Source organism: Rhinopithecus roxellana, chromosome 5, assembly GCF_007565055.1.
Source record: "Rhinopithecus roxellana isolate Shanxi Qingling chromosome 5, ASM756505v1, whole genome shotgun sequence".
Lineage (NCBI taxonomy): Eukaryota > Metazoa > Chordata > Mammalia > Primates > Cercopithecidae > Rhinopithecus > Rhinopithecus roxellana.
In genome coordinates this window covers 82,061,014-82,078,327 of record NC_044553.1, presented here as the reverse complement: position 1 = coordinate 82,078,327, position 17,314 = coordinate 82,061,014, and the positions used below count along the sequence as shown (strand labels likewise).

At 44.1% G+C, this 17,314-nt stretch overlaps 1 protein-coding gene across 3 annotated transcripts in view; it reads right to left on the bottom strand.

Moving 5' to 3' along the window:
• MAP3K9 (mitogen-activated protein kinase kinase kinase 9) overlaps positions 1-17,314 on the bottom strand; it is an 89,821-nt gene that overhangs the window by 70,112 nt on the left and 2,395 nt on the right. For all 3 annotated transcript variants that reach the window (XM_010360625.2, XM_010360626.2, XM_030931026.1), the window contains exon 2: positions 10,534-10,947. In XM_010360625.2, coding sequence (XP_010358927.2) covers positions 10,534-10,947 — 414 coding nt within the window. The remainder of the gene's footprint in view (positions 1-10,533; positions 10,948-17,314) is intronic.

Below are 17,314 nucleotides of genomic sequence, written 5' to 3'. Positions count from 1 at the left end.
TCAGTGTCAAGGACAGCCCTGGGGCCCATGTTCCTTCCTCTGCACCAGAACACCTCTTACACAGATGCCCACTTTAAGTTCTCTGTAATGATACTGATTCTTAACCTTCACTGAGTCTTACAATAATAAGAGCCCTGACCTTTTCCCTCCAAAATGAATGTATCCACATTTTGCATAGATTCCAGGTGGCTCCCTGGCCCTATGTTAATCTTTACGTTATAAGAGGAACAAAGTGCGGTTCTAAAGGAGGCTGTCAGGGGTCTTGAAGGAGACACCACAGTAAAGACCTGGACTCCCTGGACATGGGACGGAAGCTCATTTTTCTCCCGACTCAACCAGACCACTGACATCACTGCTTTGTGTGCCATCCATAAGTGACCCTGAGCTACCTCATTGAAACGAGGTGAAGAACCAGGTTGAGGAATGGAAAATTTTCCAAGAGATGCGGAGGAAAGGAGAGATAGGCAGACTCTTTTCTCATCTCCTTAGAGATCCCGAAGGACAAATCTTGAACCTGAGCAATGACGGTGCCACAGACCACCTGCAAACTGTGGTCAATACCTAGCTCTTACCAGGTTTGCTTGGGAAGGGATGTGGGGAAGGGAAGACACAGTAAAATTTATTATTTACTTTCAAGGCAACAGTGGCTCAAATCAGAGGAAACAGATCAAAGACGAAGAGACTAAATATTCATCTGGAAATCAGAACCCACAGGCCTTTCGAAGCCTTTCTTGCCCTGAACTCAACCCCTCACCCAGGCTGTTTTCTGCAACTAAAAGCTCATAGTCCAGAAACTCCAACTTAAGACCCTTCATACAGCACACGCTTCTGCTCCAAATCCAGCACAGCATTATGAGAGCTTAAAAGTTGCCAGGCGGCCGGGCACGGTGGCTCAAGCCTGTAATCCCAGCACTTTGGGAGGCCGAAACGGGCGGATCACGAGGTCAGGAGATCGAGACCATCCCGGCTAACACGGTGAAACCCTATCTCTACTAAAAATACAAAAAGCTAGCTGGGCGAGGTAGCGGGCGCCTATAGTCCCAGCCACTCGGGAGGCGGAGGCAGGAGAATGGCATGAACCCGGAAGGTGGAGCTTGCAGTGAGCTGAGATCCGGCCACTGCACTCCAGCCTGGGCGATAAAGCGAGACTGCGTCTCAAAAAAAAAAAAAAAAGTTGCCGGGCGTGGTGGCTCACACCTGTAATCCCAGCACCTTGGGAGGCCGAGGTGGGTGGATCACAAGGTCAAGAGATCGAGACCATCCTGGCCAACATGGTGAAACCCCATCTCTTCTAAAATTACAGAAATTAGCCGGGCGTGGTGGCACGTGCCTGTAATCTCAGCTACTCAGGAGGCTGAGGCAGGAGAATTGCTTGAACCCGGGAGGTGGAGGTTGCAGTGAGCCAGGATTATGCCACTGCACTCTAGCCTGGCAACAGAGTGAGACTGCATCTCACAAAAAAAAAAAAAAAAAAAAAAAAAAAAAGGTTGCCCAGTGTCCTGAGCTACTTCCTGCCCCACTGAGTAAGCTGCAGAGAACCTCCATGGTGATGAAATAGGAAGAGGCAGGCAGGACTCCAGAGCAACCACTGGGAAATGAAGGCATGTGGCCCACAAAGAGATCCAATCCCCTTAAGAATCCTTCTCCACCAACCACAGGAAAGGACAGAGGCAAGAGAATCCAAGCGTGCAATTTGCCTGCCAGGAGGCCACAGTGTACAGAGCACTGGGCCTGCTGGCCTCCCTGCCTGGAACCTCCTTGCCCCACCTTCCCTTTCCACTTTGTCTCCACTCTTCACTCTCTCAGATCACATCGGAAACAAAACTTCCTCAGAGAATTCTCCAGCACTCCTCTTGAGGCATGTCCCATTATCAGCCATGCTCATGGTACTTACCACAGTCTTGACTTTACGTGTTGTGCAACTTTATTTTGATCAAGGTCCTTCTCCCTAACCCCACAGTGAGCTCCTGGAGGGGAGGGCCCGTGAATATTTTTGTTTGCTGCTAAATTCTTAACACCAGACTGGCCCATAACACTTAGACTGGCCCATAAAAGAAAACCAACTTTGCACAGGAGATGGCCACAAAGGCACAGGACAAAAGGGAAAGGCAAGGTTCCCAAACCATGTTCAAGAAGCCGAGATGCAACCAGACTTGCAAGTCAGATCTCTGGCCTCACTGGTTTCTTCTGCTGAGTCCTGCTCACCCGGCTGGTTATTTGCTTCATTTCAGCTTTATTCACTTACGTATTTATTTTGGCTTGCAGAACATGTGTCTGTATTCATGGGAAATGCTACCCATCAACTGAACAGGATGCTCTGAGACATGCCAGGTGGCTGCTAGCTAACCTCTGGCATAGCCTCCTGCAACCAAAAGATAAATCCAATTCTTTGAGCGCTTGTACACTTTTGCCTGGGTATACTTTTGCCTGGGAAAATCCTCAAAACACATCCATCATCCTCCAACTCCCTGTTAAGGAACACATAGCAAAAACCATCAAAGGACCTGACTAAGGGAAAAAACAGGGAGAGAAATTCAGAAGTATCTGAGCCAGGTAATGCCAGAAGTATTTCATTTGGAGAGGCCTCCATGAAGCATACAAAAAGTCATTTACTTACCTACCTCTCAAAAAGGACCAAGACTTGGGTTTTCCAGCTGATACTTCACCGCTTACCAGGTCCACTCTGGGAATGCTTTATTGCCTATTTCATTCTCCTGTAGGAAAAAAACTGCTTTTTCGGCTACTCCTCATCCTTTTTTGAGGCAAGTCTAATGCCACATCATCCCTGGCCAGGGTGCCTAAGCCTTAGCTGCTTCCTCCATCAGGTGGAATGGGCTCTACCACTCGTGCAGGACAAGGACACTAGAGACTGGGATCCAGCGGGTCACAGGGTGCCACATATCTGGCCGCCAGCAAACTCACCAGCCATGAGAAATCCTACACAGGAAAACCAGTCAGGAGCTTTGGCCAGTGTGTGGTCCAGGTATACTCCAGGGCTTAGAATGTTAGAGCCTGCTGAGCTGAGGCCAAGGGGAAGACAAAAGCTCTGTCATCCTCACACTGGTGAAAGTATGTCTTCAGCTTCCTGACCTTGTGAACTCCAAGAGAAGGCTGGAGATGAAGACAAGGTGCAAGTGAACAGAATTGGGAGGGGGAGATGCTACATGGACCTCCAGTTACAAGAGAAGCAGCCAATCCAACAACTCAACAAAATTGGAACAGGCACTATGAGGAGCATGACAGGCAGTCCCCAAATTGGGAACAAAGGGAGTACTGAGGCTGGACAGAACAGACTGGGAGTAGACCCAACAGCAGCGGGCAGTGGTCTGCTCCAGCAGCTCCTAGCAGCCGGCAACTGGCTACAGTGGAGACATGGGCCAGTGAGTTAGCCGGGGCTGGTGATCAGGAAAAGTGTGAAGAGGGGAGGAGGCAGAGGCGTTTGGGATTAATAACGAATGCTCTGTCACACCACCACAGTCCAGCATCCAAAACAGGTGTTTGGGCTCAGACAATTAGGATGGATCAACAGCCAGGGGATTCTAATGAGGATGAAAAGCAAATTCCATGTGGCAGGGGCTGGTGGCTCACACCTGTAATCCCAACATTTTGGGAGACCAAGGCAGGTGGATTGCTTGAGCCCAGGAGTTCAAGACCAGGCTGGGCAACATGGCGAGACCGTCTCTACTAAACAAAAAATAAAATAAATAAATAAATAATTCCACACAAGTGAGGTCTGAATGACATCCATGGATAAGAGAAAGGGAATGTCTACACTTTGGGATCCCATAAGTAAACCAGTTCATATGATATTTTATTCATTCATTCATTCATTCATTCCTTTTATCTGTACATTTATTGAGGACCCTACTATGCACCTGGAACTATGATGGGAGCTAAAGACACAAAACCTATTTGGAGATGTAAGGGATGCTCCTGAAATCATAGCCAACAAAAAGAGGCCAGGTTGTATAACTTGGCAGGTTGGCCTGCAGGCCAGCATGGTGTTTTGTTATGGCCTGTGAATGCCTATCAGCACTTTAGATTGACTCACCCTGGCTAGGTGGCAGTTGAACTCGCAGCCATTAGACCAGGGGTTCTAGTCTTTTGTCACTGCAACATTCTTCTACGAACTACCAGGTAATACACATTTATCAAATGACGACTTAGCACTGACTATAGCAAGTATATGTGATAGGCTACCAGAAGCAGCCAGGTTTGAGCTGAGCACAGAAAACTGCGGAGGGGTTGGATAGGCAGAGAGACGAGGCAAGGGCACCCCTGCCAGCAAGGGGGAAAGGGGAGACCAGCTTGGCTAAAGAAGAAAGTGCCTCTAAGAAGAAAAGGCAGCAAAGATCTCATAAGCATTTAAGCTGACATCTGAAAAGAGGAAGGCAGGTGTGCCTAGTCCCAACCCAAATACAGTTCACCACTCACCTCTGCTCTTTCAGCTATAAAGTTAAGGATGAGTTGGTTGAAACCCAAAAAAGGTACAGGCAGGGGATAAATCAAACATTAATGCAATGGGGATGCTGTGGCCTTGTGAGCAGAATGACATTATTCCCAATTATATGAAACTAAAGCACTAGGCCACACAGAACAACAATGAAATACCCCAGCTGTCCAACAGGAGTGTGCAGGCAATAGTGTAGTGACAGGCTGACAATACACTGACAGGGGGAAGAGAAAGGCATGCTACAAGCAATATTTTTGTTAGGATATTATCTAGGGGTAAAAATAAACATGCAAAAATGCACAAAAAAACTGGAAAAACACACAGTGTTTCTACCTGTGTTTTTCTGTTTTCTTTTTCTTTTCTTTTTTTCTGAGATGTTGTCTCACTCTGTCACCCAGGCTGGAGTGCAGTGGCGTGATCTCGGCTCACTGTAGCTTCTGCCTCCTGGGTTCAAACGATTCTCCTGCTTCAGCCTCCCCAGTAGCTGGGACTACAGGCATGTGCCACCATGCCTGGCTAATTTTTTATATTTTTAGTAGAGATGGGGTTTCACTGTGTTAGCCAGGATGATCTTGATCTCCTGACCTCATGATCCACCTGTCTCGGCCTCCAAAAGTGCTGGGATTACAAGAGTGAGCCACTGTGACCGGCCTCTTCTTCTTCTTTTTTTTTTTTTTGAGATGGAGTCTCGCTCTGTTGCCCAGGCTGGAGCGCAGTGGCTCGATCTTGGCTCACCACAACCTCCACGTCCCGGGTTCAAGCAATTCTCCTGCCTAGCTTCCCGAGTAGCTGGGACTATAGGCACATGCCACCATGTTCGGCTAATTTTTTTGTTTTTAGTAGAGATGGGGTTTCACTATGTTGGCCAGGCTGGTCTCGAACTCCTGACCTCGTGATCCGCCCACCTCGGCCTCCCAAAATGCTGGGATTACAGGCATGAGCCACCACACCCAGCCTCTCTTTTTCTTTTATTTATTTATTTATTTATTTTGAGACAGAGTTTCACTCTGTCACCCAGGTTGGAGTGCAATGTTACAATCGCTGCTCACTGCAGCCTCAACTTTCCAGGCTTAAGCGATCCTCCCACCTCAGCCTCCCAAGTAGTTGGGTCCACAGGCATGCACCACCACACCCAGCTAGATTTTATTGTATTTTTTGCAGAGATGGGATTTCACTGTGTTGCCTAGGCTGGTCTCAAACTCCTAGGCTCAAGAGATCCGCCCACCTCGGCCTCCCAAAGTGCTGGGATTACAGGCTTAAGCCACTGTGCCTAGCCCTTTTCTGTATTTTCTAAGAGAAGGAAAGAAATTATTTAATATGAATAGAAAAATAATGAGACTACCTTCAACATTTTTACTTTGCAAAGCTTTTTCATATTACTTGAATATTCATATTTTTACTTATTTAACGTTTTTCTTTTTTTTTTTTTTTGAGACAGAGTCTGGCTCTGTCACCCAGACTGGAGTGCAGTGGTGCAATCTTGGCTCACTGCAACCTCCGCCTCCTGGGTTCAACTGATTCTGCCTCAGTCTCCCAATAGCTGGGATTACAGGCGCCCACCACCACACCCGGCTAATTTTTGTATTCTAGTAGAGACGCGGTTTCACCATGTTGGCCAGTCTGGTCTTGAACTCCTGACCTCGGGTGATCCTCCTCCCTCAACCTCCCAAAGTGCTGGGATTACAGGCATGAGCCACCACGCTTGGCCACTTTAACTTCTAATGGCCACTATTAAACTGCTCTTCCGCCAAATGCCATTATGCCAAGCCACTTACTATACAAAATCCTGAAGTCCATCTACCTGCCCCCAAAAGGACAACCTTTCCATTTAAGACCATCTTTCAACAATGTGTTTGCTAACAATCACATAACTGGTTTTCCCCAGTCTGATGGAGCAGAGACACATAAATCCATTTTTATAGCCAGAGGCTTTTTACAAGTAGTTTTAGGGTGTGATGCTTAAGTTAATGAGGTAATGTGGCCAAGTTGTATAAACCAGTAGTTAAGCCAGGGGTCTGAGCCACACGTCCCAGGGCCTGGCTAAACTTGTTTGGCTGTGTGATGTTAGCCATCTGAGGTAACAGTTCATACCAATATGTGTCCTGCATTAAGATTCCATGGTAAGACTACTAGCTGCCAATTCCTCAGTGAATGCTCTTCCTTGGTAACAGACCCTGATTCTCAGCTGGGCTCACTGACACCCAGCATAAAAGCCTCCATCTCCCTGGTCTCCTCTGCAGTTAGCGATGGCCAGGTGACCACAGTCTGGCCAATTAACGCACGCACATATGGCACGCTGGACTTCTGGGAAATTAATAGGAGCAAACTCAGCCACATGGGGCACTTTTTCTGTACTTCTGCTTCCTCTCCTCCTTCAGGCCTGTGACCTGGACCTCATGACTGGCACTCCAGCAGCCATCTGGACTACAGGGTGACAATGAGGATGGAAGCCAAGTATTGGAATGAGGGAGTAAAAAATAGGAGCCTGGGTCCCAGACGACAATATGGAGCTGCCCTAAAATCCTCCAGACTTCTTTTCAAAGACAAGTAAATGTAGGCCTTGTTCAGCCACTGTTATTTTGTTTGGCTTTTCAGGTTATGTACGGTCAATCTAAACTCAATGCAGATTTTTTATCGACATAGGATACTATAAGCCATACATGTTTCACTGCCAAAAAACGGCAAATGACTTTTTAAAGCAGATGACCAGGATAATAAAACATTTTAATAAGTCACTTTTTACTGAACCTTTCTAACATCTAGGCGTTTATCATCAACTGCTTTCTCTTTCCCACAAAGACAGCTCCTGTGTATACATACTCTTTTCTCTAATGGTCAAAGTCAACTAACACATATAATTCCTAGTATTTTGCCCTCCCATGACAATGACCAAAATCCAATTCTCCGGAACCCTTAACAAAGCAAGGAAAACAAGCCAGTGTTCCCAAGTCTACGAAATACAAAGAAGTTATGGCTCCCGAGCTGGAGGCAATGGGCAAAGAAGTGGCATAGCACTTCTAAGATAATTTTCAGCCTGGGCCACAGAGCAAGACCCCTGTCTCTATTTGAAAAAAAAAAAAAAATAATAATAATAATAATAATAATAATAAAACAAAGGGTGGGCACAGTGGCTCACGCCTGTAATCCCAGAATTTTGGGAGACTGAGGCAGGTGGATCACATGAGGTCAGGAGTTCCAGACCAGCCTGGCCAACATGGCAAAACCCTGTCTCTACTAAAAATACAAAAATTAGCTGGGTGGGGTGGCGGGCGCCTGTAATCCCAGCTACTCAGGAGGCTGAGGCAGGGGAATTATTTGAACCCGGGAGGCAGAGGTTGCAGCAAAGCCGAGATCGCACCACTGCACTCCAGCCTGGGCGACAGAGTGAGACCCTGTCTCTAAAATAAATAAATAAATAAAATAAAAATAAAATACAATCATTTTCAAGTCATACACACATTGCAATGGAATAAGAACGGTGGTATCATCGAGGCTCATATTAGATGTATACAATCCTTGGCAAACATCCACCCACAGACAAATGTCAAAGTGCTACCCCAACACACATGTAAGACTTACAACTGACATCAACATCAGCGCCAACCACGCAGTCCAGTGGACCAGAAACATTACTGGCCATCAACTATATTGAGAAGGTCCTTTAAAATACTGCCGAATGTTTAAGTATTATACAACTCCTGCAATCCTGATGGCTCCCCCGTGGCAATCCTAAAATCCACGTAAGGAAAAAGAAAGGACCAGAGTTTTGTCTCCTGAATAACAGAATGACACTCAGGTCTCTTGCCCTCTCCTACAAACAGCAGAACCTTAACAGGGTAACTTTTCCTGCATAAGAGCCTCTGCTCCTAAATACAAATCTCTTAAGAGGTAAAAACGTGTACGCAGAGCTTAAAATTACACCAAATTCAAAATTTCATCAAGTAAACTATTAACTTTTACAACTTTGTTATCCTAGCCCAACTTTCTAAATGGGCGCAATTATGTAACATTACAGTACTTTGCCTAATTCTCTCAACATGATAAAAATATTAGAAAAAGTAAAATAAAGAAAATTCAGCTTCTCCATCACATTTTCACATTTTCCAGCAGTACATCTGCTTCTTTTTACCCCATCACTTAAAGCAATCTCTAGGTAGAAATTACTTTGAAAAGAGGTCACCAAAAGTTTCAATTTATTTAAAGAAGAGAATTTGAGTCGGGGGGCGGGGGGGATGAAAATCATCATATGATAAAGAGACAGGAAAATGGCAAAGGGAAAAAGAGAAACCTGATTTTTTATGTAACTTAAATACTTCACATGCATCATATCTAAACACATATCTAATGTTCCATATCCTTACAAGAAGGAGTTTTTCTATTATTAAGGGGGAAAAGAATACAGGTAGAAAAGATAAATGTATATTTGCATATATATATATATATAAACCAGATACGCTTTAAAAATGTTGGGAAGAATATGCCAAATGTAATAGTTCTTCTCTCAGAAGGGAAACATTATAGGTTAACTTCCTCTTCTTTTTAGTTGCACTTTCTAATTTTCTACAACCGACACTTACTACTTACATAATTTTTCTTTAAGAGATGAGGTCTCACTATGTTGCCCAGGCTGGTCTCAAATTCCTGGGCTCAAGCAATCCTCTTGCCTCAGCTTCCCAAAGTGCTGGGATTACAGACGTGAGCCACTGCGCCCCGCCACTACTTACATAATTTTAAAATGTAGTGTTTTTTGTTTTTGTTTTGTTTTGTCTTGTTTTTTTGAGACAGAGTCTCACTCTGTCGCCCAGGCTGGAGTGCAGTGGTGCAATCTTGGCTCACTGCAGGCTCCGCCTCCTGGGTTCACGCCATTCTCCTGCCTTAGCCTCCCAAGTAGCTGGGACTACAGGCGCCCGCCACCACGCCTGGCTAATTTTTTGTATTTTTAGTACAGACGGGGTTTCACCGTGTTAGCCAGGATGGTCTCGATCTCCTGACCTCGTGATCCGCCCGCCTCGGCCTCCCAAAGTGCTGGGATTACAGGCGTGAGCCACCGCGCCCGGCCTTAAAATGTAGTTTTTAAAGTACACAGATTCACAACAGCATCAACAGAAAAATAAACCACATCTGGAACAGCCTGGAACAAAACAAAGTCTGAAGGGTTTCTCGGCTCAAAGCTGAAGGGTACAGAGAGAGTGAAGTCCCTGGGGGCCTATGCTACCCCCAGAGTCCTTCAACCCAAATGCCCTCCTCTCTGGGACAGGATGCTCCAAGTGATTTTAAGTACATACCATTATGCAATTGCATCCTCTTTACCACCCAGTGTAGGCGAGAGAGAGCACAAACTACCACAGAAAAGAAGTGGATTCCTAACCCTGCTGAGTCAGCCGATGTGAAGGACTGGAGCTTCTACCAACTCACCATTTAATATTTAACACTTGCTTTAAATCCAGTTTATGGATTCTGGATGTTTAATAAACAGTTGCTTCTCAGTTCCCTGCTATTAAATACTAGGTTATTATGGCATTTAATTAATACCACCCTTGGGCTACCAGGAGGTGGGTAATAGTACCAGCAAGTCATGCTCTCCAGATGGACATCACCACCTGAATCAGCTCAGTTTAAACAATAGGATTCTCTTCTTAGAGTCCCTTCTGGGATGGGTACCTCAAGTTGAGGTGTTTAGGTAAACATTCAAACAGATAATAAAGGCTTGTTCTACCTCTTGTTCCACAAAAAGGAAAACCCCTTTAGTGATAATATTCACACTTCCCACAAGTTTTATGCACAGCATTGTCAGAATTACACATTCTGATATGTGGAAAAATAGTAGGCAAGGCCACTCTTGACTACTAAAAAAAAAAAAGCTCAAAATTATCCCAAACTCCTCAGGCGCCTCTTTCCTCTCTTCCTAAACCAATCTTTCTCAGCACTCATCTCACCTCCTACATCTCCATTCAAGGATGGAATATAAGCAAGGAGTTTCACTGTCCTCTAAGGTTCCATTAGGAGGTCACTCCTACTGATGTCATGGAATCCATTTGCAACTGCTCTGAGCCCCTCCAGCCCCATCTCTTCATACTCACTGTTGCTGGACTTAAGGTCGCGGTGGATGATGGGGACAATTGCCTCATCATGTAAGTAGTTCATCCCTCTGGCAATCTGCACAGCCCAGTTCACCAGGATGTCTGGGGGAATCCTTTTCCCAGATAACACTCTATTCAAAGGTCCTCCACGAGCAAACTCCATGACCAAGCAGAGGTTGGGCTCCTTCAGACACACCCCTCTTAGGGCAATGATGTTGGGGTGCTTCAGCATGGTGAAGAGTTTGGCCTCTTGGCGAACATTCTCTATAGTCTGGCTGATGTCCTCATCGGGGTCATGGCGAGCTGCTTTCACAGCAACCTCATCCCCTATCCAGAAAGCACGATAGACCTTCCCAAAGCCCCCGATGCCAATAATCTCTTCCAAGGTTAGCTCCGCAAAATCAATTTCTAACACTGAGAAAGGGAAGAAAAAAAGAAGCAAGTCAAAAACATCTTGAAAACATCGTATTTAACCTTTCATTTACCTGGATGGGTAAACACAGCAAGTTGTCTGTTTACTGGGCCTTTCTGTCTCCCCATTATAAAGCAAATTCCATAAGGGCAGGAGCTACAATTAACTTATTTTCCTTTGCATTTTCCTTAGTGACTGTCAGCACATGGTAGGCATTCTATAAATATTCATGAAAAAAATCCCACCTGGAAAATCATGCAGAATCCTGTACCAAAATCAACTATTGTAACTAAAGGGAATATGGGGGAGGTCCTTTTTTCTGTTCTTTCTTCCTTTAAAATACATTTAAATATAGAGATGGGGTTTTGCCATGTTGCCCAGGCTGGTCTCGAATGCCTGCGCTCAAGCAATCCTCCCGCCTCGGCCTCCCAAATTGCTGGGATTACAGGCATGAACCACTGCACCTGGCTGAGATCCTTTCTTTGAGACTTACTCAGCTTTACTGTGTGCTCAGTGGTGAGAAGCACCCAAATCAGTGCCAAGGCAGACACCCAACAACCAAACGATAGAATGAGAAGACCTCCTGCAGAAGTATGATTAGAGGCTTAGGAAAATCACTAGCTCCCACAGCAGCACACAGCACTAAGGTGAGTGGGGAAAGGATTCTCAGGGAAGGCAACATTTGAAATGGTCCCTAGACCGGGCGCGGTGGCTCAAGCCTGTAATCCCAGCACTTTGGGAGGCCGAGACAGGCGGATCACGAGGTCAGGAGATCAAGACCATCCTGGCTAACAGGGTGAAACCCCGTCTCTACTAAAAACTACAAACAAAAATAGCCGGGCGAGGTGGCGGGCGCCTGTAGTCCCAGCTACTCGGGAGGCTGAGGCAGGAGAATGGCGTGAACCCGGGAGGCGGAGTTTGCAGTGAGCTGAGATCCGGCCACTGCACTCCAGCCTGGGTGACAGAGCGAGACTCCGTCTCAAAAAAAAAAAAAAAAAAAAAGAAATGGTCCCTAAAGAGTGAGTGGGAGAGATCTCAGGCAATGAAGGAAAGCAGGGTAGGGAAGGACAATCAGGCAGAGGGAAGGACAAGAGCCAAGAACATGGAGTAGGAAGTATACGGTATATTAGGATCTCCAGGGAGTCTGCTGTGCCCGGGTCATGTGCATCAGGATTGGAGACAAGGCTCAAAGCCTTGTTGAGGGTAACCAGGCCAGGAAATGTCTTTAAAGCCATTCTGAGGGGCTTGAATTTCACATTGTAAACAAGAGGAATCATGTATCTTTCAGAAAAGGAATGTCGTTAGACCTGTAATTTAGAAAGGAAACCAACTCTGGCAGCCGCTGGAAACTAACCTGGAAGACAGAGACCCAACAGCAAAAGGACCCTCTAAGGAGGCCTTGCAGCTCAGAGGTCTGAACCTCAGCAGCAGGGAATATGGGGAGTATGCAGTCAATTTGAGAGACTTTCAGAACTTGGGTTCTACCTGGACCTGGTGACTGAAACATGGGAAAGGAGCCTCATAAGAGATATCTTATTCCAGCAGTCATCTGTGCCTCAGTTCAAGCCCTGATAGTCCCAGTATCCCACCCAGTATCCCAACCAATCATTCTCCTTCCCAAATCCAGAGTTTGAACCTAAGGTACTTGATTATATATTTCGGTGTGTGTGGAAAGGCTTTCATGGGTAGATAATAATAGCTGCCAGTGATTATAAATCGAGCTACATATGGGGCTAAGTGCTATATGAGCAAAGTGTGTTTTGTTTCTTGCATGAAACCCTGTTCCGTATCTTCTTTTTTCTTTTGTCTTTACCTGGCTGATTCATACTCATACCTCAGGTCTTAAGTATCAGTTTCATAGTGGAACTTCTCCATCCCCAAGACCAAATGAGGTCAGGCCCCTATCAAACACTTCCATGGCAGTTTCCATTCCACAACAGGCATCAAAGTTATAATTACTTAATGACTTGTTCAATGCCTATTGTCCAGGCCAGATTATGAGACCCACGAGGGCAGAGATTCTGCCTGCTCTATTCACCACTGCACTTACCATGCCAAACATTTTGTAGGTGACCAATAGATCCTTGAAATAAAATGGAAAAAAAAAATCTACTTGATATGGTTTGGATATTTGCCCCCTCTGATTTTCATGTCGAAATGGAATCCCCAGTGCTGGTGGTGGGGCCTGGTGGGAGATGTTTGGGTCATGAGGGCTGATCCCTCATGAATGGCTTGGCATAGTAATCAGTGAGTTTTTGCTCGAATTCACACAAGATCTGGTTGTTTAAAAGAGTGTGGCACCTCCCCGGTTTTTCTCTCTTGCTCCTGGCTCCTACCATGTGACATGCCTGCTCCCACTTCCCCTTCCACCATGAAAAAAAGCTCCCTGAGGCCTCACCAGAGCCAAGCAGATGCTGGTGCCATGCTTCCCATACAGGCTGCAGAACTGTGAGCCAATTAAACTTTTTTTCTTTATAAATTACCCAGCCTCAGGTATTCCTTCAAAGCAATGCAAGAATGGACTAACACACTATCTCAATAGGAAATAAACCAAATTCAGATCTAAAAAAAAACTGAACTGGAACTGGACCTTCTGAAACAAATACAGAAAATAATCACACTTTACTAAAAAAAACCTAAGAAAACAAAGATACATTTCTGAACTTCTGGCAAGACCAAAAGAGGAACTGCCACTGCTGACTACTCCCTTCCTCACTCAGCCAGCCCTGTAACGCCTCCGTTCTCCACTCAGATGCTGGTGGTGCTAAAAAATCTGTTCTTGCTTAATTATAGCACCTCTATCCCATCTGGGGCTAATATTCATATGTATTTTGTAATGCAACTGGCAGTCTGCACAAAGGAAACTCTTAGGTGGATAAGTTAGGTGGATAGTCTTTAGATATACAAAAAGTATGGCCCATCCTGACCCCAAAATTCCAACTGTTTAAAAAGGTTATCACCTTACCCAGCAGTCTTCCTGGAGAATGAATGTCATGGCAGAATATTGTAGACTAGCAATCGGCATCCATTCCAAAATCCTTCTAGCATAAATTTCAGTACTACAGAGGCTAGGCAGCTAAAAACTACATTTCCCAGACTCCTTTACAGCTAAAGTTCTGAATGCAAATTAAGTTCTGCCAATTAGATGCACAAGATTTGAAAGACAGAAGTGAGATGAAGACCATCTTGCTGCGGGGATATTTTGCAACAGCATGTTGGTGTCCAATCACTAAGTCTGTAGATGTGGAGAGGAATGTTTCGTAGCCAAGTGGTTGCCTAATCTCTAGGCTGCAGACACAACAGGGTGTTTTTGAAGCCAACAGCTTCAATGGCAGCTCCTGATTCTGTATGTTCCCAATTAGAGAGGTAGCAGCTGACCTGGTGGGCCAGTTCTGCTATGTTCTGGGAGTTGTTCACACAGGTCCAGCTGAGAGCCTCTTCTCTCAGCCCTTCCAACAATTCTGCAAGCACCGAATTTCCTGTGCTAAATCTCTTTCTTGCTTAAAATAGCTTGAGCATTTCTGAGCCCCAAAATGAATCCTGACTGATTACTAATTTGTGCCTGATGTCATCTCTATGAATGAGGAAAATATGCCTGTTATAAAGAAAGATTAGAAACCCTCTTGGAGAAATACATGTTAAGAGTCTTCCTGGTCATGGAGGGAAGGAACATTCATGTTTTTCTAGCAGCTTTTACACATATGAAAAGATGTGTGATTATTTAACAAATTTGTATCTGTTTTCTTATTTCCTCAACTGAGTATCTGAATTCTCCTTAAGGAATTTTAACTATTGTACTTTCTCTTGTACCCTCCCTTCTTTCCTCCAGTCTTAAGCATAGTTGTAAACACACAGTAGGTGTTAAATATTTATTTAAACGCAGGAGGGATTGAAAAAATAAATGCAGGGAGGTTTAAAAGATACGATTCAGTACGAGGGTGCTGAAAGGACAGCTCCTCTAAAAACCTCTGCAGGGAAGGGAAAGCAATAACCTCTCTTTGGGTAGAACATAAAAATCTCAGGTTCTTGCTATTTAGTTAAAAAAAATCATGACCTGACTCCAAGAAAAATACAGAACACAGCTTTCAAACTGATAAAAGACAGAACCCAGGAAGAAGGGAGGGAGGAAGGACCACCTTTTTCCTTCCCTGCTCAGTCCCTTTGGATAGGAACGAAGGAACTAGACCTCCAGGTGCAGCAGAGTATGTGGGGCTCTCCTTCCCTTCCCTGCTCCAGTCAAGACCTGGTTTTAAGTAAGAATCAGGTCAAGCTGCATTCAGCACATTTTTCAGTTTCTGTAGAAGGATATTTCCAAGAATATCAGGAATAAATCCTTAGTTCTTCCATTTTTAAAGTCAAGATGTTATTCCCTCTCAATCACATGCTTGGAAACTGAATGTTTAGGCGTATTTTGGTGGGTTTTGAGTAAGTCAATGGTATATACTTCACTCACTTAAAAATCTTAGGTACATCTGAAAATATGTCCTTCTATTTCTAGTGGATGTAGATAATAAAAAGTATAAACTAATAACCTTAATGTATGCCCTGTTTGAAAACTGAAACAACTCTCTTGTAAGAGAAACTTTCATATAATACCTAGGATTCCACCTCCCAAGATAGTGAGTTTGGAACTGTACATTTTTCATCTTTCACTAAAATAAAGAAGATGGGTGAGCTCCTGGGTTATTTATATTTGTCATCCATAGGCAGCTAAATTCTAACAAGCACCTACAATGGAGAGGATTAAAGCACTATAAGAACGTAAAATGACTTAAAATAACATTTTTATATGTTTTCTTTGTCATGATATTTAGTAATTTTCCCCTTCTGTTTTGAATAAAGTTTGAGGCCAGATACAGTGGCTTACACCTGTAATCCCAACACTTTGGAAGGCTGAGGCAGGAGGAATGATTGAAGCCAAGAGTTCAAAACTAGCCTGGGCAACAAAGAAAAAGCTCATCTCTATTTAAAAAGTAAATAAAAATAACTGGCTGGGCATGGTGGCATGTGTCTCTGGTCCCAGCTTCCTTAGGAGGCTGGGGTGGGAGGATCCCTTGAGCCCAGGAGTTCAAGGTTGCAGTGAGCTATGATTACGCCACTGCACTTCCTGGGCGTGAGAGTGAAACCCTGTCTCTAAAAATTAAAAAAATTAAAAAAATTAAAAAAACAAAAAAAGCTTTTAAATAAAGTTTGAAGCTAAATTTTCACTTAAGAAACAATAATATGAAACTAAAACTGAACACTATTGCTTGACTTAACATCTTCTATTCATGGTCCAGAACGTCACAACATCACAACACATCCTTAGAGGGGAAGTTCAAAAGGGTAACTCTGGTGATGAGGTGTCAGTGGCTCAATTTCATTCCAAGTCTTTGGAGACGTTTGTCAATTGTCTTCACTTTCCAAATGACACGAACTGATCTGGTAGAGCACATAGATGAGAGATGCACCTGTCAGTAACAGCCCATGTTCACCCTCTGATGAACCAAGGCACTGCATCTTTACCAAGACACTGCACTGAAGTTTTATATTTACATCGTTAATCTCCCTCATGTAACTTAAAAGCACTTTCTGATCTTATCACTTCTTTATGTCCTGGTACTTAACACAATGTACAGTATCTATCATTCACTAGGTACTCAATGATTAGTTTTTGACTGAAACTAAATTTTCTGAATTATCAAAAATTAATTCCAGTCAAGATCAGAACTCCCAGTGAGGCCAAATAAAAGAACGTGCCAGATCTTTCAAATGAAATATTCTTCGAGTCAATTCTTTCCATTAGAACAAATTACTTCCTACTGTCTCAACATCTGGGTTCCAGATTTAGGAATCCACTCTATCCACAGTAACTTGTATGATAACGAAGATAAGTCCTGGTCACCTAATGAAGAAGTAGTACATTGCTGTCATGCCTGGCTCTGTGGACAGTTTTTCAGCCTAAGTCATACTGACTCTTGACTGCTCCAGCAGCCAGAGCACAAGATATTAAAGAAACTGAGTTCCTGATCACGAACCTCATCTAGCTCTTCTACTCTGACATTAGCTGTCCCTGAAAACAAAATCACAAAACTTCACCCACAGAATCAAAATCTGACTTATGTTTAAAATGACACTATGTTTTCTAACATGCCAGGCTATTCATATTTCTTCCAATATATGCCCAAGTTCATTTTCAACACTTTCAAAACACTATGCCAGGATGCTTAGCCTTAAGCCTACCAAACAAGTCCCAAAAAGATGTAGTATCTGGAAACAATTTAAAGTAATTTGCTACCTCCAAGCATTTTAAAGATTAAAATGAAGTTTTAAACTGAATGACAGGGAGAGAGGGAACCTAAAGATTTGAACATCAATTTGATAGTCAAA